This window comes from Pieris brassicae, chromosome Z (genome assembly GCF_905147105.1).
Source record: "Pieris brassicae chromosome Z, ilPieBrab1.1, whole genome shotgun sequence".
In the NCBI taxonomy this organism is placed as follows: domain Eukaryota; kingdom Metazoa; phylum Arthropoda; class Insecta; order Lepidoptera; family Pieridae; genus Pieris; species Pieris brassicae.
In genome coordinates this window covers 5,211,820-5,235,194 of record NC_059680.1, presented here as the reverse complement: position 1 = coordinate 5,235,194, position 23,375 = coordinate 5,211,820, and the positions used below count along the sequence as shown (strand labels likewise).

General features: G+C 32.3%; 1 protein-coding gene across 1 annotated transcript in view; it reads left to right on the top strand.

Annotated features, from left to right (window-relative positions):
* LOC123718991 (angiopoietin-related protein 2) overlaps positions 1–23,141 on the top strand; it is a 35,846-nt gene extending 12,705 nt beyond the window's left edge. Inside the window, exons 2-8 of the mRNA XM_045676024.1 lie at positions 18,278–19,399; positions 19,552–19,747; positions 20,634–20,765; positions 20,984–21,171; positions 21,295–21,438; positions 21,800–21,924; positions 22,309–23,141. Of these exons, the coding sequence (XP_045531980.1) occupies positions 18,278–19,399; positions 19,552–19,747; positions 20,634–20,765; positions 20,984–21,171; positions 21,295–21,438; positions 21,800–21,924; positions 22,309–22,400 (1,999 nt within the window). The 3' untranslated portion in view covers positions 22,401–23,141. The remainder of the gene's footprint in view (positions 1–18,277; positions 19,400–19,551; positions 19,748–20,633; positions 20,766–20,983; positions 21,172–21,294; positions 21,439–21,799; positions 21,925–22,308) is intronic.
* Positions 23,142–23,375: the final 234 nt, after the last annotated feature.

Here is a 23,375-nt window from a genome sequence, read left to right as displayed (position 1 = left end):
GTAAAAGGGTACTGAATCATAAGTTACTAAGTACCGTTACCCGTAGGTACTTACAATACCACTTGATAATACATGGTCATTTCTTGACTGACCTAATGTCGCATTGGTTAGAAAACACTATGATCGGTAGCTGATTCCACGTCGTGATCGCCTTAAAGTTCTATGAATCCTGAAAACCTCAGCTATTAAGAACAGCGAAAATATATTGTGAGTAATGAAGAAGTATGGAAAAGATATACTCTAAAACAGACCAATCAACAAGCCTTTCCACCACGGATGCTGCACGGGAAGATCAGAGCACCGACCTCTAACAAAAGAACATATCTATCATCGGTCGTCATCGGTCATACGAGGACTTTAAGCACTCTTGAATCACTATCTATACTACATCTGGACAAGAGTCGCAAAGCATATAGAACAGTTTAAAGGGTTAGAGGAGGCTTTTGCCGAACTCCGAGATGTACTTTAGTAAAGATCACAGAGTTTACGAATATAAAGGACATATTATTATTATTGTAATGTGACTGTTTTAAAGTACTATCTGCATACATTACAGGGGAAACCATTGCAATTAGAAGATGGGCTGGACACATATGGCTGAAATATTGACTGTCGTTTTCTGTTGAATATGGTTGTAATCGTTAGTTGTCATTTAACAGAAGCGGGCCGTTTCGCAATGCGCTGATTAGCTAATTACTAGTCTTGCCTATAATCTTGCTCTCGGAAATCTATTGCTTTATATAGGCGGCCCTAGATACGAATAAATCGCATTTTATCTCGCTTATAAAACCTAATCATACTTTGATTTTTTATCCAATTTACACGTACCATAAGTTAGTCCATTTATTCGTTGAATTAATATTGTCGTTGGACTCGTTTTAATGCCTTCCTAATATGTTGATTGTTTTTCTTAAGATCTGTTACAATCTTTACGCAATTTTCTCAACTAACCGTAATTTTATGAAATTTGTTATATGACTTTATAAAGCTATTGGTGTTAATAAATATTATATATTTCTCCTTTGTTTATATCCGAATGTTCTATTTGTACATCAAATATGTCACAGATTATTGGATTGACTATTTTAGCAGGAGGTAAATGAGAAATGTATACAATTAGAAACAAAACTGAATTCATTTTTATAAATGAGTAAAATACTTTATTCATATTATATATATAATATGAATCATCAAAAAATGAATATATGCTATAAATATATTTTATTGTTATTTTTGGTTGCTAGCTTCCATCGGTCTCTCGGTGCAAAGTCATCCTACTCTACTCTATTACAGAAGAAATATTTGTTCTCGCCATATTTATGGTTTTACAAGACATATGCGATTATATCAGTTTCTGGCAGCACCCATGAATTTTTAACTAAACTAGTTCTGTATATTTGCAACATTCTATAACATTTATTAACTGATCCAGTTTTTTTTATGTAATTTTTACGTATTGTTCAACCTAAGGGTCCAACGTCATTAAATTAACAGACGGTAGGTTTAATAAAAACATTATTATTTCAGAAGTTGTATATTGGTGAAAGACTAAATCTTCCTTTACTAACTACATTAAAGTAAACATTTAACTCACTCATCTTAACTACAACTTTGGTTCAACATGCGAATGGTTTTGTAGAAGGTCGTAAGCCCGGGAACCTGTGATCTTTAGAAATTCTCATCATGAATGACGCAATGCTTAGGAGTACAACGAAGAACTTTTAATAACCTTGTTTCATATAATATTCGTATCAAAATTACTCCAAACTCAAGCCCTTTTTACAAGATATCAAAAACCGCATAAAAATTTAGAAGTTTAGTTCGTAAACTTTATGTTTCAAAAAGTACGCTCTTAGTAATCATAGAAATTAAAAGTGATAAATATTTGTAGAGAAAACACTTTCACTCTTTGTTCATCATACCGACAATGAGAAATGATTTAGTTAAGTCCTCTATAAGCATGCCTTTTTAACAACGTCCGTTCATGCAAAACTTTTTACTACGGCTTAACCTCTTTGTAATAAAGTTTTCTACATATTATCAACATCAGTTGTTGTCATAACCTTCGAGGGACTTTGAGGTCTCGAAAACTATCACTGATTAACTGCTTTCTGACGCTGAGATATCACAAAAATAAGTCTCAAGTAATTAAATGAAAAATGTTTTGTGTCTGTTAATTTTACAATATACTCGTATAAACAAAATTATAATTTTTATTTATTTGCATGAACGTGTTAATCTTCATAACTTTTTATTTATTTATTTACACTTCGTTACACTACAAAATAAAAATAAAAATTAACATAATTAAATCAAAAGGAGGGCAACTGGCGGCCTTATCGCTTACGAGCGATCTCTTCCAGGCAACCACTGTGAGTAAAGAAAAAAATAAATGTATTAAATAAGATAGGCAAGTAGTGCAAAAATACATGTAATACACAGTTATTAAAACAAAAACTAAACAGGAATAAAATATTAAAGATACATTAAAGATAGAAAGTAAAAAGTTTTAGTAAAAATTGCAAACATCTTTGTCTAGTTGAATGTCCATATTCTGTGAAGGAAGGCTATATAACACGGCTTGTTACGACCGAATGTGGTGCAAAGATACAACCGCAGGTCACAGCTAGTAAAAAGTATGTTACTACATCATATCCCTCTCCCGATTTGATTTAAAATGTTTGTGAAATAACAGTGCCGATATTTGGATTATAATTGCTTGTAATTATTAAATTACCCGCTTAAATTCAATAAAAAATTGTAAGTTACTAATCTCGTATCGATGTTTTCCATGACTTACGTTAGTAATTATTTTGTTATTATATTTAGCTTTAGTCGACCGAGATACTATTCATGCGAGATATAATAATCGATAAAGAATTATCTGAACGGGACCTTGGACGTTTTATTGAGTATAATAATTCTTAGCAGTAAGTAATGTTGCTGCAAAATAAATGCTTGGAAGTGCAATATCTAGTAACTTTTTAACAAGTTAATAGGACTTACTTCAAGTTCCAGGATGTCCTTGATAGGTTTAAAATAATTTTGAAAGTGGTATAACCAGGTAAAACATGTGCAAGCGCTTGTATTTATATAATTTTTTAATGGACAAGTAGGTTTTTGTCAGCCTAGTCAAGAAACAATTGTAATTACGATACACGAGACACTATCCAGTAAAAATTTACGTAAATCGATTGATCAACGCACGTGCTTAAAACTATAATCCGTTAGCCAATCTAATAAATGTTTAAAATTGTCAAAGTTATATAACGGAAAATCACACTGCAATTTAGTATTAAGTTGCTTGTTGTAAGGCATACACCGCGACTGCCGGTTTTATTTCTAAATCGTAGTGAAAACATTTCTTTGTCGCCGTAGGTAATCTATCGATCGACTTCGAAATTGCCCCAAAGGTATTACAAAATAGCGCTATAACTTTGTAATGCTAATACAATATTGACTGACACGTTTGCTCCGACCAACTTTCTTCTGTAACAATAGTATGCTTATTTGTTTGGAAATGTGATAGAGTAATATTACATCTAAACAGAACTTAACCTAAATTTTAAGGCAGTATTTTACTTTATATCTTAAAAAAATAAGAACTAACATCAACTTGTTCTGGATCTTCTGGAAAATTATATAAGCACGTATATATTATAATTACATTCAATTTCTGAGTACCTAAGACATTCAGAAGGGATTTGATATCTTGGAACATCCAAGATATCTTTTTGGGTTTGATATCTTGGATGTTCATCGCACTGAAAAAATAACCTGATTTTAACAAGTTTTATAGGTACTTAAATACCTTATAACGTGAAACTTGTGACTTTGAAAATTAATTTGAACGTGATACTAACATTTAATACTGTTAGAACACTCAAGTGGTTAGTCGTGATGATCGTCTCGCTCTGAAGCTGCAATTCTCGTGCGGCCCTCACACATTATGGGACACGCGTGACTTGCTATGGGAAAATCGTTTTAGGATGGGAGACTCATTTTTTCTTGGGTTATATACATTTTATTACTTAGTTTCGCAGAAATTAATTGAAAACTGAAAATAGTATAGATACGTCAACATGCAGAACTGTAATGGGAAATATCGAGAAAAGAAAACCATATTTATTTTAAACTGCCTGTTGTCATTGCACAATGGACAATTTTTTAAATATAAATATTGCCAATGTCACTCAGGAATAACGTGGTATTCTAATTGTGAAAGAATTTTAAATCGGTCCAGCAGTATTAGTATATATCTTACAAATGTACAAAGCTCTCTTTATAATTCATATTTGTATAATTTTACTTGTCATTGGCAAAAATGGGTTTATTTATGTATCTTAACTTAAATGAAAAGTTACATGAGCTGATAACTGTTCTTTATTTTTGTAATACTTGTAAAGAACGGGATATTCAACGCGATCTTCTATTAACTTAAAAGATTCCATCGGTACACAGTACATTTGGTCATTTGAAATCAAATGTGAAGGACAACTGTGTTATTGAATGAATCACTCCCACTCAATATTTGTCGTCTTGAGGTAATAATACCATATGTATACCACCGTAAATATCAAACCTTTTGCCAATTTAATTATTTCAAATAATTAAAATATATAATATTTCCTGGTAGAACTTGTTACACGCAATCCAGTTTATATATTAAAAAAACTATTAAAGTCATGTGTAATATTTTATCGTCTCAATGTTAATACAAAAACTCTTCCGAAAATTGAAAATTAACTATAATTATAGTTTTAGGTGTAATTAAACCTTAATTTAAGTTTCATATATACTGTTCTTTGCAAAGGTTCAGAATGTAGGTATTTCTATCTTTCGATACGTTTCGAAGGTTGCATCTACTTGATAAAACACTAATAATCTTGTCGAAACGACAATTTGTTAAACCTCGTTCTCGTAAGGCAAAATGAGTCAAACGCAGTATTTGTTTTCTTATAAATCTATCTATAATTTATACTACAACTGATAATATTTAATAAAATGTGCAGTGTTATCTAAAAACTTGCTCTCTAAAATATATTTAGTTATTTTACGTTATAAACGTAACAAATAAAAATGCCCAGCGTTATTATAGAATTTTTAGGTCACATATTTTTCAGCAATCATTAGTTACCCTTGGTTTATATAACTAGTCTGGCCATAAATACTATTTATTACATAAAAACTTATATTTTTTCAACTTTTTAATTATTTTAAATTTGGCACACGTATATTATATGAAAAACTTCTTTCAATTTTGCACCATTTCACATATTTTTCGTGTTCATTATCAAATTACAATATGGATGTTAAAGAAAAATGGACTGCAGTGGTCGCCATGCACAATAGCCGTATCTAGCCGCCGGTCATATGACCGGACTCTGGAATATTCCAGACTCTACAAAAACTTGGTATCAGCCGTATGTTCGTATAGTACCATCAACAGATACAACAACACTTCGTCTGTCCAAGACCAGAAAAGATCGGGGCGACCGCGTGCCCTTAGAACTACAAAAGCTGTTAATGCTGTAAAAGCCAGAATTCGTCGAAACCCCATTATGAAGCAAAAAATCTTATAGGGAGAAATGAACATTCCCACTCGGACTCTGTCGCGTATTATAAAATAAGACCTGACGCTTGGTGCTTATCGTCGATATTCAGGACATGCCTTAAATTAATCTTTAATATCAAAACGCCTTCTGTCGCGATACGCAAGTGAAAAGCACAGAAATATCCCTTTTTACCGTTGAAAAAATGTTCACCATTGAAGAACACTATAATAAGCAACATGATAAAGTGTACGCTCACAGTTCCAAAGCAAAGAAGCTGCTGAAGTGGTCGGAAAGGTACAACGTGTTCATCATCCTGCATCAGTGATATTTTGGTGGAGCGTGTATTATCAAAGAGTCACGAAACTACTTTTTTGTGAAAAAGGAGTCAAAACTTCAGCCAAAGTGTATCAAGATACAGTCTTAGATCATGTTGTGGAACCTCTTAAATATATCATGGACTTTCCAGCAGTATTCTGCACCTGGTCACAGGGCACGAACTACCTAAGCCTGGCTTGAAACCAACGTTCCGGATCTTATAAGAGCTGAAGACTGGCCCTTATCTAGCCTCAACCATAACCCTATAGCCTTCAAATTATGGTCAGTTTTAGAGGACGAGGCCGGCTCCAAACGACACGGCGACATTGAGTCTCTTAAAAAATCTTTGGGGCGAGCATTGGCGAAATTTCCCTTGGAAACAGTGCGTAAAGCCATAGATTCGTGGCCAAACAGATTAAAAACATATAAGTATAAAAGGCAAAGGTGGCCATATCGAATAGAATATTTTTTTGATTTTTTATGAGACTTCAATAAATATGTAGTATATCTACATATTTATTACAATTTTAATAATTTTATATTACTTTATTTAAACTGGAACTTATGGCTGGACTAGGTGCATATTAAGTCATATTATGGAGAAAACTAGGAAGCACCAGAGTATATATTACCAGTATTAGGGTTGAAATTTTAATAGACACACAAACATTAAGTTTAACGATAAATCTTACTGTTGCGGTTATATTGAGAAGTATAAGGTTTTTCATACTAGGTCAACTAAGTTTTTATACAAATATTAAAAGTAGAGCGTGGTAGAGCTGTAAGGCAATAATATAATAAATCCATCAAAACTTGAACTATTACTGTCCAAACGTGTAAAGGTATCAGATGACCGAGTTCTTAGTTTGTTTAATTCATAGAACACCGAATATGACTCCTCATATAAAATAGTTCGCCACTGATTTTTTGCCAACCGACAATTTGTTGATACAAAATGTCGGTTAGGGATTAGCTAAACATTTCTTTTAAGTCTTCTCAAACATCACACATGTTAAGGACAATCAGGCACTCTTGAAAATTTGTTATAGGAAGGATAAACACTTCTGACCATGACATGAGAAATTAAGAAGACGCAGCGCTAACCAGATCCATGCAATTTCCTCACTATCAAGTAGCCCGCAATACAGCAGCAACTCACCAGGAGAATCTTTGTATTAAAGAATTCGCATGGGTTTTCATTACGAATTATTCAAGTGTACTATCAATTGAGTCACACTAAGTATACAATATTTGTTGCATTTATCTTAAGGTCACACGCTATGGTCAAATATATGCGAAACAAACCGCGGGGCACAGCTAGCATAAAGATTATGAACTGATGTTACTTAATATGTAATCAATAAATAATTTATAGTATCATTGAAATCAAAAAAGGAAATTGTTTAATGCCTTACTTAATAATTTGTAACTCGATTTTCCATCGAGCTACTATCAGTTAAATGTTTTAATGCCTAAACAGGTTTACATTAATTTCATACCCATGACCTCTATTAAGATTTCGACATAACATGGGGAATGATTTGTTTTGAATCATTTACCTGGAGTACGTGTACATTACATATAAAATTGCGATATTTTAAATAGTTTCGCAATGCGCTCAATTCAATATTTAACTTCAGTTAAATATTCAAAGAAAAAATCTTTTGAACTATCACAGTTAGGACTTAAATAATGCGGAAACATGTGACAATTATAATTAATCTAGTTCATTATTGCTGAGAAATTGCGTTAATAGAATGCGGTTAAAACAAAAGAGTCTTTGTGTAAATGTAAGATTTCACTCGAAGAGTCGGTAATGGTTGCGGAGCTATTGTGATTAAAAAAGCTTTCGCTTAGTGGTCACTACTGTCGATACAATGTGCGTACTTGAGTAGTTTATGTGTACAATAGTGTGTATATTTAAGCAAACTCAACTCCTACACATAGTGTTGCTTTAAATTTATAATCTTAAACATTTTGTTTAAAGGTCTGGCCATCTCAGCCGGTCGGGTCATGTAGGTGGCCTTCGCCACTTCTGATTCTGACATAAAAGGAGAATTAGATCAATAAAAAAGACAAATATATTATGTATGTAATTGTAGCGGATGTACTACTCGATCAAGGGTTGCAGGTATGCCGTAAGAAAACTTTTAACTCGTACGTTATATATTTCCCCAATATAATTATAATAATAAAGTAAAGTAGCTTAATAAAATGTGCAGAGGCAACGAGAAATTGGACAAACTCGTGGTCGAAGGCAAACGATCACGTGGCCGTTCTCCAACCAGATGGACCGACCAAGTGAAAAACTCATCGTCCTCAAAACTGTACATTGTCTTAAGGGAGGCGCTGGACAAAACCCGTGGAAACAGAAAGTCCAGATGCTCTCTAGCCAACCACGACGCCCAGACATGCTGCTGTATTATTTAACATATTGTATATTTTGCACAACCCTTTATTTCTCTATTATTTTTAATAATTATTTGCACTGCTTTTTGTTAAACACAAAGCAAATTTCAATAAATATGATCAGTCATGTAGAACAGCATAGCCTTTTGAAATAAGTTTTTACTAAACTTCGGTGGGCTAAATTCTCTTTATACACAACAATGCTGACACAAAATGGAAATTTGCGACTAGATTCAGGTCATAGGTATATTTTTATCTATTTTTAAAACTACATTAATTGCAAAACCAATTTTTAATAAATTCACACTCCTTATACATTACAAGTTATTTTTATTTGGAATAACCTTAATGTTTTATTCTCATAATAAAACGCTAATGATTTAATAAGCGCTTAGCTTGTTAAACCTAAATATTTCATGAAAAAGCCTCAAGGCATTGATTTTAAATGTAACAAGGTAATCGGATTTAACGTTGCTGTTTTTGGTTTAGCCACAGCTCATTAAATCTAAACTGCGGTATAAATAATCCTACTGTATGAATGTTAGTAATGTCACATGATCTGTATTTTAGTGTCAATCAATCTAGAGTGACATATGCGTGGTTCTAGAAACTGACAAACCATTGTGTGTTGTACAAATATATTTGCAGCCTCGACATTATTCAATTAAAATGTTTTTCGTTTACAAATAACCAATCTCCGTTTATTTGGGAGGAATGTATTTAAAAAACTAAAGTGTTTTACCAATGTTTGTCTCTTTTATTCTTGGCGTTAATAGTGTTTAATAATTACTTTTACGTATCTTAAAAAGTGTAATAAGATATTTGTTTTCGAACAAAGTGAGTGAATGGAAACATAAAGCACAGTGTATCTAATGTACTAATTAAGTCAAATACAGTAATTTAGTTAGACATAACGTTGCAAATAAAAAGTTGGAAGTCATACGGTCGTATGTATGTGTCGAGGTATAGCTTCCTATAAAAAAGTATTTTAGTTCGATAAATGTAGGTTACCCTAATGAATATATTTACCTACTTCGTTAACGATGTCTGTTGAATGTATTATGGTTACACCGTATTGTATAACCACAGTCACAAATATGTTATAATAATTAATGATTTAATGTGAAAAATGTTCTTCTATGCTATCTTGAAACATAATAGGCCTTGGAGAAAAAATATTACAACAATGCAATTAATAGCTCTTTCAACGTTTGCTGTTAATTACAGTTTTATACCTTCCGCCCTTGTTCTGTGAAAAAATGTGAACAATAGCACAAGATAGTTATTGTTAATATCTCCGCGAGACAGCAGCAGGCGCAGGGTCGGCACTCGGTCAAGGATTGCCTGTACTTCTTACCCGATTTCAAAGTTTTATGTCAATATTAATTTCCATTGTTATCTGATCTTTAGTGGAAAATATTTTAATAGAATTTTGGTTATCTCAATATATGTATGTGAATTATAATTCTGAACCATAATAGTAATAAAAATAATTAAAAATGAATAAATAGACAACAAAAATAAAATGAAATTTTGGTCCCGGCAGCAGAAAATCTTAAATGCTGAGAGCATGGTCTTGCCTTATGCTTAGTCTATAAGCGGTAAATGATTTTGCTGATTTTATTTAAAGTAGTTACCTGCTGTCCTATTCGTTCATATGAAAGAATGTACACAGTAAAAATTAGTATAAAAAAATTGTTTTTGACAACAAAATCTATAAAAAAATTTAAATGACTATTTTTACGTGCTGTGTTCTCGTGACATGTCAAGTATCAAACAGGTAATTTTCTCGCATAGAAATTCACCTCGCCGCTCAGAACTAGGCCTTTTAAATTTTAACGTCAAACTGTTAAACGCCTTCTCTGATAAATAATATTATGAAACGAGGGAGCAATAGACACAATAAGATTTACTACACAAGTGTTTCCTCGACTTAATACCACACTTTCACTGTTATTCGTAATAATTGGGTTTGATTATTGCAACATATATAATCAATAAAGTAACAATTGAATTGTTGTCGAAGTATTTCCTATACATCTAGAGTTTAGAATATATATATAATTATTATAGAAGGGCGCAAACGAGTAACGTATTCATTTCTTGCGTGGAAGCTATTGTTGTACACATTTTGAGTCTATACAGACGCGTATTTGTAAAAACTTAATCAGCCTGGTATAACTAAGAAACTCTTTCGTCTCTTTTTATCATAGCGTGTTTACGCTGCGTTGAAGCGAGACCGAAAAGTGTTTGAATTATATGTGGATTTTTTTATGAACAATTATTTATAGACGTCACTTTCGATTTGTTTTTATTTAGTCACGTAATTAACTGAAATGGATAGTAATTAATTTATTATCTTTTATGACTTCTTCCTATTAAATTACATTAAATTTACGATACGTGTATATAAAATCAAACCAAAGTTATATTAATTTAATAAAAAACATTTACGTTTTGACAATATTCGATGTAGTAATAATTATTGATCCTAAAATTAAGATAATATAAAAATGGATTAGGTAACGCTTGATTAAATGCATTTGCGGCTATTTTTGTTGTAATCGTATTTTTTCGTATTACATAACTGTCATTACACTCAGTATTTACTTTGAAAGAAAAGAATTCAATTTTATAAATGTCAACAGTGTTGCATAAATTATCTGTAATTAGGTACGCTTTACGAAAGTCTGCCTTACATCTGCGGCTCGGTAAAAATATATCAAATAAACTTAACGAGTTTTGTAAAAGTTACGTAGCCGCTGTGGACAATTTCTGTACTGTTTTTTCCTAGTAGGCTTTTAACTGTCATTATCAGCCTTACTGATATTAAATTCGGGCTCTCATAAGAGCATTATCAACTACGGAATATTTTGGCTTTAGGGCCTTTCAGCACCCGTAAGGTTCATGTGCAAAAATAGATTTTTATTTTAAAGTGCGCATTTAACTAGCTCGTACGGTGAAGGAAAACAACATTAGGAAACCAACAGCCTTAGACCGAAAAATCGACGGCGTATCAGTCACGGAAGGCAGATCACCTACTTGCCTAATAAGAAAATAAATGATTACGAAATATGTACAGGAATCTGCCTTGATCAAAAAGCTTGTAGCGCCATTGGTTTTTTATGATTATTATAAAAAATAAACAGCAATTCCTGCTACTATACTTAAGATCTCTGGACTCCGTAGCGACTTCAAACTAATGATAAAATAATTATAGACCAATAATCGATCTTTATTTTTCAAATAAAGAATAATTAATATACTTACCACGTTACTATTATCCATTAACCTGCCCAAAGTTTGGCTACCTGCTACTTCTCTATTCATTTATGCAAACGTCGCTTATGAATACTGGTAGAACATAAAGCTATATGACTTCGATAGTTTAGAAACTGTTACAACCTATTCCTAAGAAATTTTGTAAACGCGTAAAATATGAGTGCACCAATTTTTTTAGAATAATCTTTAATTACTCTTAATATACCGAAATCAATAAAAAGTTTGAAGTAAATAAAAAGTTCACGTTATTATACGATATATATTAAAGTAAAATTTAAACACATCCATAAAATATGTACACATGATGTTGTGTTGATGTTTATGGATATCTGAAACAACTGTCCAAACTTGTCGATGTCGTATACACACGCGTTTAGATAAAAGAGATAACGTTGCGAAAGAATCTCAAAGTCATAATAAGTAATATTATGTGGCAGCGATTGACTGTTGATTTTGTGGACATTGCATTAGTTTTCGACATACTATTTAATGTCGGATACACAACGGAGCTCTGAATTAAATGACTGCACTTTATGGATTTTTACGGTCGTTTTCTATGAGGTTCTGATCGTTCGCAATTGTTATTTGCATAATGGTATTGAACGACAATTTGTTGGTATACTGCTTGTCCAAAATCAAGTTAAGGAACTGGTTTTAAAAAGTGGTTTTCTTATTAAATAGGACGTTGAACTTTTTGTCCCACTGTCTTATGTAATTTGCCACTTAATTTGTTTTCTCCTCGTCATATTCATAATATCGTCAATTATAGATTTTATTGAAGGTAGCATATTTAAAAGCAAATAGGTGAAATTAGAAATTGTAAACGAAGATCACACGCTTATGAATTTATTTATGTACTATATGGATTACGTTTAATAACATCTATAAGTAATTTTTAGTATATAATTAACGTGTCATACTTATCAGGTTTAAACTATACTTAATATGGACGGCGACTCACTGTGTATTTAATTGGAAGTAGCAAAATAAAAACATACATTCGTTCATCAAACCGCTATTGCCATTATAGTACTAACTATAAGAGGACACTTAACTTATAAACTCCATTTTCGAGGATACAATTGCAAAAGTTAATTAATTAATTAAATTAATCTACTAATTTGAATTAATTTTTGCAGACAAACAGATTTTTAAAGATTTGCTTTGTATATAGGTACACGCATAATACATCTAGAAATTCTAAGCAGTTGTGCTCAAGCTAGCCTCCATTTTGATTACATCTCAAAATGGAGGCAAAGAACTCGATGAAATATTTTAAATGAATTTTTCTTACTTTGTATATTGACTCTATTGAGTTAATATGGTTATAATATTTATGTATCCTCCATTTTCTAATTTCCGCCCTGCCATGTAAACGCTTATTATTAATTGATCAATGCAATTAATATGCTTAATAACCTCCAGTTAAGGGCGAAAAATGGTTGCGTCCAGTATGCCTCATTCTATGAATATATACCAATCGACCATTTTAGCTATAAACGTTGTAAACGTAGAGACAATCATTCAAATACGAGTATAGATCCTTATTTTCTTTAATAAAAAATAATTTTAATAGAATGATTTATTGGCCATATCGATAAGAATTTTGATTTATACAAAAACAGGATTTATAAAGTTGATTAATACTTATCCATTAGATGCTAGCCGGAACAATCACCGAATTAAGCTATTCGCTTCTAAACAACATGTCTTTTCCGTGTTATGCAATGTATGCTCTCAACGCTGAAAAGTTATATGAAGTAATTTTTATATCATCTGCAAGATGCTCCATACTAGTACGTAGTACCTAGTCTAATTTGTGGAACGACGGACGTCGCGGTGATACTGATGCTATGTTCTACTTGCCTGTGCGTCCGATAACGAAACTCAGCTGCAGGTAAATGCAGTAGAAGATGCAGAGAGCCCACATTCCTACGCAAAGCCAAGCATTCAATCCGCACGGAAAGTGACTGGTCGCTGAAGATTCGCATCGCTCTTCGTTAAATATGGTCAAGGGAAAGGAGCTGGTACTGGGGAGCTCCCGCCCAGAGATGAGAACAGAACTTCATGTGGGGTCGAACGCGCTTTATAAGTGGTGCCCCGGAGTGAAGTTCCATCTTGCCTTGATGAGCACACCAAGCTTTTGGAGGCTAGCCTTGCCTTAGCTAAGTTAGCCTTCCTTCCAAATGACCGCGAACTATACGTCATTCGATATGTCAACGCCCAGTATTCCGAAGCTAGCTAAGGCTTTAAGGAGAGTGCCAGTGATAAATGAAGCCTTGATCCTTTATTATTGTCGTTAGATATGTGCATTTTTGTATGTTTTTTATCATAATCGGTCGTGCACGTTTGGCCTTATGTTCTCATCCTTCAATACAATTAATGCGTTATTGTTGATCAATATAATGAATAAATTAATAGTTAAATTTTAATTTTCTTGTTGGATATTATAAAAACTTAGCTTACTTTGATAAATAGTTTGGTATCTTCATAATAGTAAAATTGTTACATACTTGCAAAGTTTCCTATTATCAGTTAGACATAACTCCATAACCAGTTATATATAAGCATTTGCAGTTTGGAAGTCCTGTAACTCATACTGTGGGGCTGTTTCTTTGATTATTTTACCTGGAAAATATTATTACGCTATTCGATCCCAGCAGTTACTGACAAAGCTGCAGATTGGAAGAAGTTATGGCGTTCAGAAATAATCTAACGCTGCCTAAGGATTATTAAAGAAAGCTAATGTTTTCAAAACATAAATGTTATATATCTTACAAACTCTAGAGCTAAAGCGTTACGTAGTTAGTTCTGTCTCGTACCTAATAATTACTTTTAGTCACAATAAATAAGTTATGTTATATAAAGGATTTAAATTTTATATATATTTAATTTTTTTTTGAATTATAATCAGTAATAGTTGGAATTCTCTTCAACTATTATTATATAATACATAACATGAATACTCGTTCTCACAATTTTCACACAGTAATCTCGTTACTTACTGAAAACTAGGCCAGTTCTACGTTGAAAGTCGTAATTTGACACTAGTCCTTTTAAATATAAATATGCAGGTATGATGACAAAATTAAATAAATCACTTAGCACACATTAGTCTAGAAAAAATGTATTTTGAAGGCAGTTGCAATATGCACTTAGTATTATGAAACAATTTAAAAATTTCAATCAATATCCATTAGCTTCTTTTATTAATGCGTAATGCTACATTATGTGGGTAACCTAGATAGATCGCGTATACCAAGCAATCTCGTGAAGGTACAATCTGCCACTCTAAACGACTGCAACGTTGCATTCAACTATTTACATTCCAACTAAAATGTATATAACTTGGGGAACGTCGTATTTCTACAATTTATACATGAATCTAAAAACCATAGAAAAAACCATCAACGGATAACTTTAAGATTTAAAAAGTGATAAGATAGCAATTGTGTAATTACACACAACCTCTATTATATTATAAGCCATATAAAAACATCAACTCCAGAAACTCCTATTGTTATAGCTTCGTAGACGATTGTTCTTAATTCCTTAAAAGCCCTTTGTTTTGTGTTGAGTTACCTCGTATTTAGATAATATAGTTGTGAGGTCATCGCCGCCGGTGAATAATAAACTTTAGACATTGATAATGTTGATAACAGAAGATAACGGTTACTGCATTGTGGTGAGTAAACGCTTCAACCGTTGTTTCCACTCACCGGATACCGAACATATTTTTAACGGAGTCCTCTTCAAGGCCTATCGTAATGCAGAATGTTTAATTTTTATGCAAAATTTTATACTGCATTTTCTACAACTATTATACATTTTGAAATAACATTATTGTCGCCGCTGTCGACACTTTCACTGTTTTATTTATAGCATATATTTAATATGAATTATAAGTTCATTCAGTATCACTCTCACTCATATAATGGTCGGATAATTCATTAGGTAGAATGTTAGGTTACAAACTAAATGTATAAAACAGACATCCCTAACATGTTCCTCTATGAAGTATACTATGAGGGGCAGTAGGCTTAAAAAGTCAATTTACATATCTGCATAGTTTCGTAATTACACTTTCCATGGAAGAATGAGTTAATAGTTTATACAGCTCGGCTTAGTGGCGAATAGTAATTAGTTGCGTGACTTTCTCCGGTCGTTGTCAATCATATCCAATTGATTATATCACTGCTTGTGGATATCCGGAATTTTTTGTCCATTAATAGATTTATAAAAATGTAATTGTTTTATATAACCGTACATACCAAACGTAGTGATAGACGTACCCAGAGGGGTATTTATGAGTAATGAACAACTAATGTTTATTGATATACGCTTCATTAATCGTTTATAAAGTTTGATTTCATAATTTTCGTTCATCATTGACGATTTGCAAACATTTTTAAGGATTTTTCCCTTATCAGTATAAACATTTGCGATAAGGGTAAAAGTTCAAAGTTTATACAAATGCAAATGTATGGAGAATTAATAGGTTAGGAGCTTTTTTACTTGTATTAGCTAGGTATTTTATTTACATTTTATTTGTAATTGGCACACGTTCAGAACCTTGAATTAAATCGTTGATCATTTGCGTAATCGACTTATAAATGCCGACGTGTCTAATTACTCCGCCCTTTCGATTTGCATTACTTTCCAATTTACTGTCATTTACATGTTTTGTTGCTACATTTAAAATCCTACGTTCTTCCTTGCGTTATTTTACGTTTGAGTTCTTTTCGAAACGTAAAATTATGTATGTTATTCTTATACTAATCAACAGTTGTAGTCGTTTAATACAGTGATATCAATTAAACTTTATCATTTGCCTAAATTCTAAAGATAAAAAAAAATTATAGATGAACCTTCCTTTTCTTACTTATGTAAAGATTGATTTATTTACGCCTTTACCCCTCTTAAAAGCAAACAATGTAATACCTACGACTTATGTAGAGCACGAGTTGGCATTCGAATATAATTAAACGAATATTTCATTTGATTTAAATAATCCATACATGGTAATAAACAAATTGCCGCATTTTGCTCAACATATTAAATGCATTTACTTAGTTTAAGCAATATTATCTCGATGAAGGCTCAATCTGCGCGTTTACTTGCCCTTATTGCCGACCCCTGTCTTCATATCACATGGACCGCGTTCTCATTAACCGAGAAAAGACAGCTGTAATTCTCATAATTATTGTATAAAATTACTTGTTTACTTACGCCATTTCTTAGTAGCGTCTAAAATGACAGATAAAAAAATAAGTAATGTTTCCGTGAAACAATATAAATCATCTCATACAGTCTCAAAAAAAGTAGAAAAACGTAAGAAAGCTGAATGTAAAAATATTTCAAAGAAAGTTTCGTGAATTAGATGCAATACAAAATGACAAGGAGCTCTTAAGATATAATATTAAAAGGCCCTGAGCCACATTCCCGTCGTTAGCGACTAGTGAGTTCCATCATCGACTTAGGTACCGACCACTCACCTCACTGCTCCACACAGGACAATTTGGTACAATAAACCAGTCCTCTACTAAAATGCGCGTTGCATAAGAAATCCCAGTGGCGTTTCATAACAGAAACTCGAACGGTCATTGTTGAAGCTGGTATTAGTGACATTAGCAAGGAATATAAGCAAACATTGCGGGTCTAGAAGTACTATTATGTTTTAAAATTAAAATGTAAGTATAAGCACGTGTATGGTTACATAACGTGGGAAGTTTCAGATTAAGAACAAAATTCATAACGTAGGAGGTATAACTGCGTCTTTGATTACGCTCTACAGTCTACTTAATATTTCTAGCAATTTCGAAGTCAGATTTCAAAATGACTTCTAAATAATAATGAAACACCGGGTTAGCACATAACATCTAAGAAGAAATTTGCAAAATGCGTATTATAATTGCTTTACGACTGGCCGATCGATTTAATAAATGAATGCTTTAATTCTGCTCTAGTTTTGCAGACAGCACCCATAATTTTGAGGTAGATTTGCGCAACTTGAAGCAGGTTGTACCTCCTACCAGCGCAATTTGAACTATACATAAATTGGTGACAAAGTTAAATTGAGAGAACAGTTTCGTACAACTACGCAATTATCATTTTACGTTCATAATAATATTGTACAATAACGTTCAAATGTATTTCAATTATTTATTTAAAGCATAAGATAAAATCAATTTACAAGGCATTACATTTAAAACTTTAACATGCTTATGCATACACACACTGCGTAACTTGTAATCACCTCACTTTTATCAAGCTTTGGGGACTATATAATAACAATTAATGATTGAATAAATTACTTATATTAATTTTTTACGTTTTGACCATGCAAGATGTTGCGGATTTGTCACTACAGTACAGTTCCTATTTTCACACAAATGTTTCTTTATCATATTGTTAACTCCTCCTTGTCTTAATAAGCCACAGTGCGTAAAAATGTAATTGCTTCGAAGATACATACATAGAAAGAAGAATACTATAGTACGACAATGATTTTTAATTCTAATTGCAAAATGAATCATGTCATCAAAGTATCGTAAATATACATATAAAGATATATTTTTTGATAATTATTGACCATGAGTCTGATAATAACAACATTTATATAATACGGCCATAAATAAATGTTTTACTAAAAAAGTTTCTTTCGACATCACTTAATTTCCGAGGTTCAGAAATAATATAGATTTTATTTGTTTCAGAGAGCAGTACATCTTCAATGTGTTTGAGGTTATAGTGAGTACCTTAGAGACAAAACTTCAAAGAATAGAAAATTTGGATAAAGCCGTTGAACATCTCATGAGGAGAGTAGAGGCTCTAGATTCGCGAGTTAACGATAACATTATTAAAACCGACGCAATTATATCTAAACTAGGCAATCTAGACTTCAAGTTGTTTAGCAGAATTGGACAAGATGAAGAAGAAATTGTGACTGAAAATGTTCACAAAAAACACAATGATAATAGAATAAGCAACTCTCAATTACTTGATAAAAAACTAGAATCTTTAGATCAAAAAGTATCTGACATTGACTCTAAACTAGTAGGCCTTAAAACTCAAATTGATAATAACTTTTTACCAGTTGATGATATTAACGCTGAAGCAAGTGAAAAAAAACCTATTAACCTCAATGTTATCGAAATAGCAAAAGGTTTAAATACAGAGGTCATAAATGAAATAACGAAAGAAGTAGATCAATTAAGAACATCAATGACAACAGTTGATAGGAAATTGCAATTCCATATTAACCTTGTTTCAGAAAATCTAGGAAAGGTGTTGTACATGATGGCAGATGTTCATGCCGCTATAGTAGAACCCGAATCTGCATCAATTAATGTAAATAGCATTTTTAAAAACCGTACTGCCACAAGCACATCTTCACCAGTTTCTAAAACTAATAAAATAGATACATTGGTCAACAAAATTATACCTATGATGAGCGTATCAGAGAAAATGGATGAGGTGTGGGATGTGGTGGTAGGCACAAAAAGTTCTGTAGATGATTTAGTGCCAAAGTCGGATGAACTACTGACTCAAACACAAAGACAAGAGCGAGCTATTGGTCAAATTCATAATGATTTACGTGTAAAAACAAATCTCATTATTGAAAATCTAGACATGGTAGAGAAACGATTAAAAAAGCAGGAAGACGATGTAGCAACCCTCGCACAACGACCTGTACCGGCGGAATTATTACTAGATCCGACTATAGATCGGCTAGTAGAGTATGCACCCAACAGATATAGAGTAGATGAGCCTTCAACAGATCCCAGCACAAGTACAGCTGCCTTTACTACGCCATCCATTTCAACAGCTAATAATAGGTGAAGCCATTTTCTTTTTTGCAACAAGCGAATAGTTCCTAAAAATGTGATTGCAATTGCGAATTTTGTTTGCGAAATTTTAACTTAGAATAAGTTATTGTTATATAAGGTTTCAATAGTTTCATCTTACATAATTATGGTGTCACGTACAGCCCGAGCAGTCCCAGTAACTCAAGTACAAGTTTAAGCAGCGCAACAGTGACGGTGACCCCCGCCAGCACTGGACCGACCAGTCCTCGTCCCACTAGCCGTAAAGGCGGCATCATCTTCCCAAGCGTGAAAAACAAACCAATTATTGGCAACAACACATTCGCTTCGGAAATTGTCGCCAACTATAAGGATGTTAAAGTAAGTCAAATGTTTTTGAAGATAGCCCTTCATATTTTACACTGAATTCATTCCGTACTTAATTTTCATCATTTTAAATAAGTCTTACTTTAACAAAATATATATTTAGTTAAAATTGCATAATTAAAACATTTTTTGTGGAAATATGATACTCGTACCGCTAACTGAAATCGTTAAATGTTATTGATATTTTACCGAATTATCAATTAATTAAAACAGGTTAAAACCAAAATTCTACAGATGGAATTTTAATAAGTTCGTTTCCAACCTGACTGTTGCATTTGCGGCCGTAATGTGGCTAAGTACTCAGAAATACATAAGTTATCAACCAGCTACCTGCTCTCATACCTTTTACGTCTCTCGCTTGAGCAATAGGGGACCAGTAATAGTCTGTATTAAATATATTGGTCAACAATTTTCTATAATTCAATTCAGAGTCTATAATTTATTCCTGTTGCGAACATTAATTTTAATTATAAACTGTTTTTGAACAATTTCATGATTAAAATAGAAATTTCTAGAGTGATTGAGAGGTAGAATGATTGTTTTAGCAGAGTTAAACTTAAGGTAGAGACGAAATGTTTTTTTATTCTTTACCCAAATCATCAAGTTGTGTTTTTTTTTATTAGATACTACTTCTAGTAATACTTATATATGATGATGATATTTGATTACCGATGTGTGCGATCATAAATATTTTTCATTAGAATAATAGTTTATTAGATACACATGTGTAAGTATAAAGCGATTTATATTCTTACTTCCTAAGGCTTTGCGGCTTGCGTAAGACATATTCTACTGCATATTTCACGCTTTGCGAAACTATGTTATCGTTAAATCGAGTTCCATTATTAATTAGGGTGACAATAAAATTAATTATTTACAGGGTTATTCCTGTGTGGACCTGCTGAATGCTGGCATGCGAGATTCTGGCGTGTACTATCTTCAGATTCGTGGCACAACGTATTGGTTCCTCAAGGTCTTTTGTGAACAAGCTATAGCTGATGGTGGCTGGACTGTAAGTTTAATACGATTTACTTTCCCTAGCTTTTTCCAAACGTATCAAAGGATCGAGGCTATGGGCAGAATAAACACCTTCTATAAATTGGCAGTTTACTTCCGGATTAGATATAAGTACTCGTGCGCTATTAAAAAAAAATAACTGTTAAGCTTTATATAATTTTACAAAAAATCGAAATTAAATTATTGTATAAAAAATACTCATTGATATTTAAGGTAATTCACCGTCGTGATGATTTCGGTACACCTGCTGAAAATTTCAACAGAGATTGGAGTGATTATAAAAATGGTTTCGGTGATCCCAGCAAGGAATTTTGGCTAGGAAATGAAAACATATATATGCTCACTAATAACGATGATTACATGCTTCGCGTAGAGCTGGAAGATTTTGATGGTAACAAGAGGTAAATATTTCGAACACACATGTATACTGCACTTACTATGAAAAGTGAATATAAATATCAAATTTATTGAATTGTCACTATATAAGAAGCTATGTGCTCTAACAATTTGTTTTTTACTTTCAGATACGCGCAGTATTCGCACTTCAAAATATATTCTGAAGCGGAATACTACAAGCTTGAGATAGATGGATATGAGGGAAACGCCGGAGATTCCCTTAATGACCCCTGGTACGGATCCAATAATAGCCCCTTCTCAACTTACAACAGGTAAGAATCTGGCTGCACCCAAATATCTAAGATTAAAATAAAATCTTTGAATATACGGTCTCCCATATCTCCGCCGGATTTTTTTAAATAAATAAGTATAATCAATCTGAACAACATAATAATAATTTATAAAATCCATTAAGTAATAGTACAATTAGGCGGTAGTCAAAAAATATTATATCCTTCCTCTTCCTCATATTGTGCCACTTCCGAACTAGGTCTTAACATACTTTGCAGTTTTTGCTGCCTTCTTTGATAAAAACCGATGTATGTCATGCACACAAAGCTAAATTTAATTTTATTAATTTTTTACAACAACAAAAAAGCATTTCGTAAAAATAACCTCGCTTATTAATTACAGGGATAATGACAGATCATCATTAAACTGCGCTTCAATGCTAAAAGGTGGTTGGTGGTGGAAATCATGTGGTCGCGGATTGAATGGATTGTATCTTCATGATCCACAAGATCTCACAGCCAGGCAAGGTACGTACAATAATGTACAATATCGTAGCCGGACTACACTTTTCTTAGAAAAAGTAATATTACCTAAATTAAGAGGGTATCAAAGTCTGTAAATCTTCAAAATATAATTACACAAAAGTCATCATACATAACCTATAAACGTGCCATTGATAGTTAAAGTAATGTTTTGTCACGCTTATGTTTAAAATTAAATTAGGATGATAGGGATATGATATCTATAAATTTCTATTTGAGGGAGAGTAAAAATAATGCTGTTAATGAAAGCTACGATTGTGTGGACAATCAGTTTAAGTCACCCTCGTTATTTTATAGCGAATCGGCATCATAAATAAATGAAAAGGTATATAATAATAGAGCAAATTACAATAAATTCAAAAATTTCAGGTATCGTATGGTTCCGTTGGAGAGGCTGGGATTACACGCTTAAAAAAGCTTCTATGATGATTAAGCCCAAAGGTATTCAACCGGCCACGTGAATACTCATCCATTCCCGAACTATTTTCGTTTACTAATAAGCCTGTTATCTGTTTTTGTGTGGTACCAATCAATACTCGAGAATTTCAGAGTTACACTCTTTATCATTTTTTACATTTAAGTATATTATATTGAGTGCTAACTTAAAGCTTATCTTATGCAATGAGATAATCCACAAATCTTAAATAGAACTTATTAATATTGTCTAAATATCAAATGTATTTAATTAACAACAAAATAAGTTAAGAGGCCAGTATATTCGATCACTCAGCACTAAAGCCTCATAGAGCAATTTAGTCTTAATTTGACAGATGCAACTTTTTTCTGATTCTGATCTGATCGTATATTTTTTATGATCGACTTTATTGGTTATATTTAATCAATAGGTCGTAGAAGGTGCAATCAAAGAGTCATTGTCAATAAACATCTATTTCAAATACCCTGCCCTTAAAATCGAATGTTTCGATATTTCTTAGTACTAAAATGTGTTGCTAAAATAAGTGTTTAAGATATTCTGGGTATTTTGAAAATTGGTCCACATAAAGAACATAGAGGGCAACTGATGCTCAAATAATAAGACATTATAAATATAGAGCTCTATGTAAATAATATTTAATTCCTCACAAAATTGTCATTCGCCATTATATCACCTATCTTTGTAAATACCTGAAAACAAAATGCGCCACGGGGCCCACACAACTTGTACTATTCATTAATTTATTATTTATAAATTGAGACATTTTTCATAAATTAGAATTATTTTAGTTATAAGAAATTGTTTTAAGATGTAAATAATTGTAAATTTATTATACTTATGAATAAAATAATATAAACAAAAATGTGTTATCTTTATATTTTATCCAATATAGCATATTGCGATCCACCAAGGATTTGTTGTTGTATCCTTTTTAAATACAATGTTTAAACAAAATTATTTACTTTGTTCTGATATTAAAGACATAGAAACAGTAGTAAAG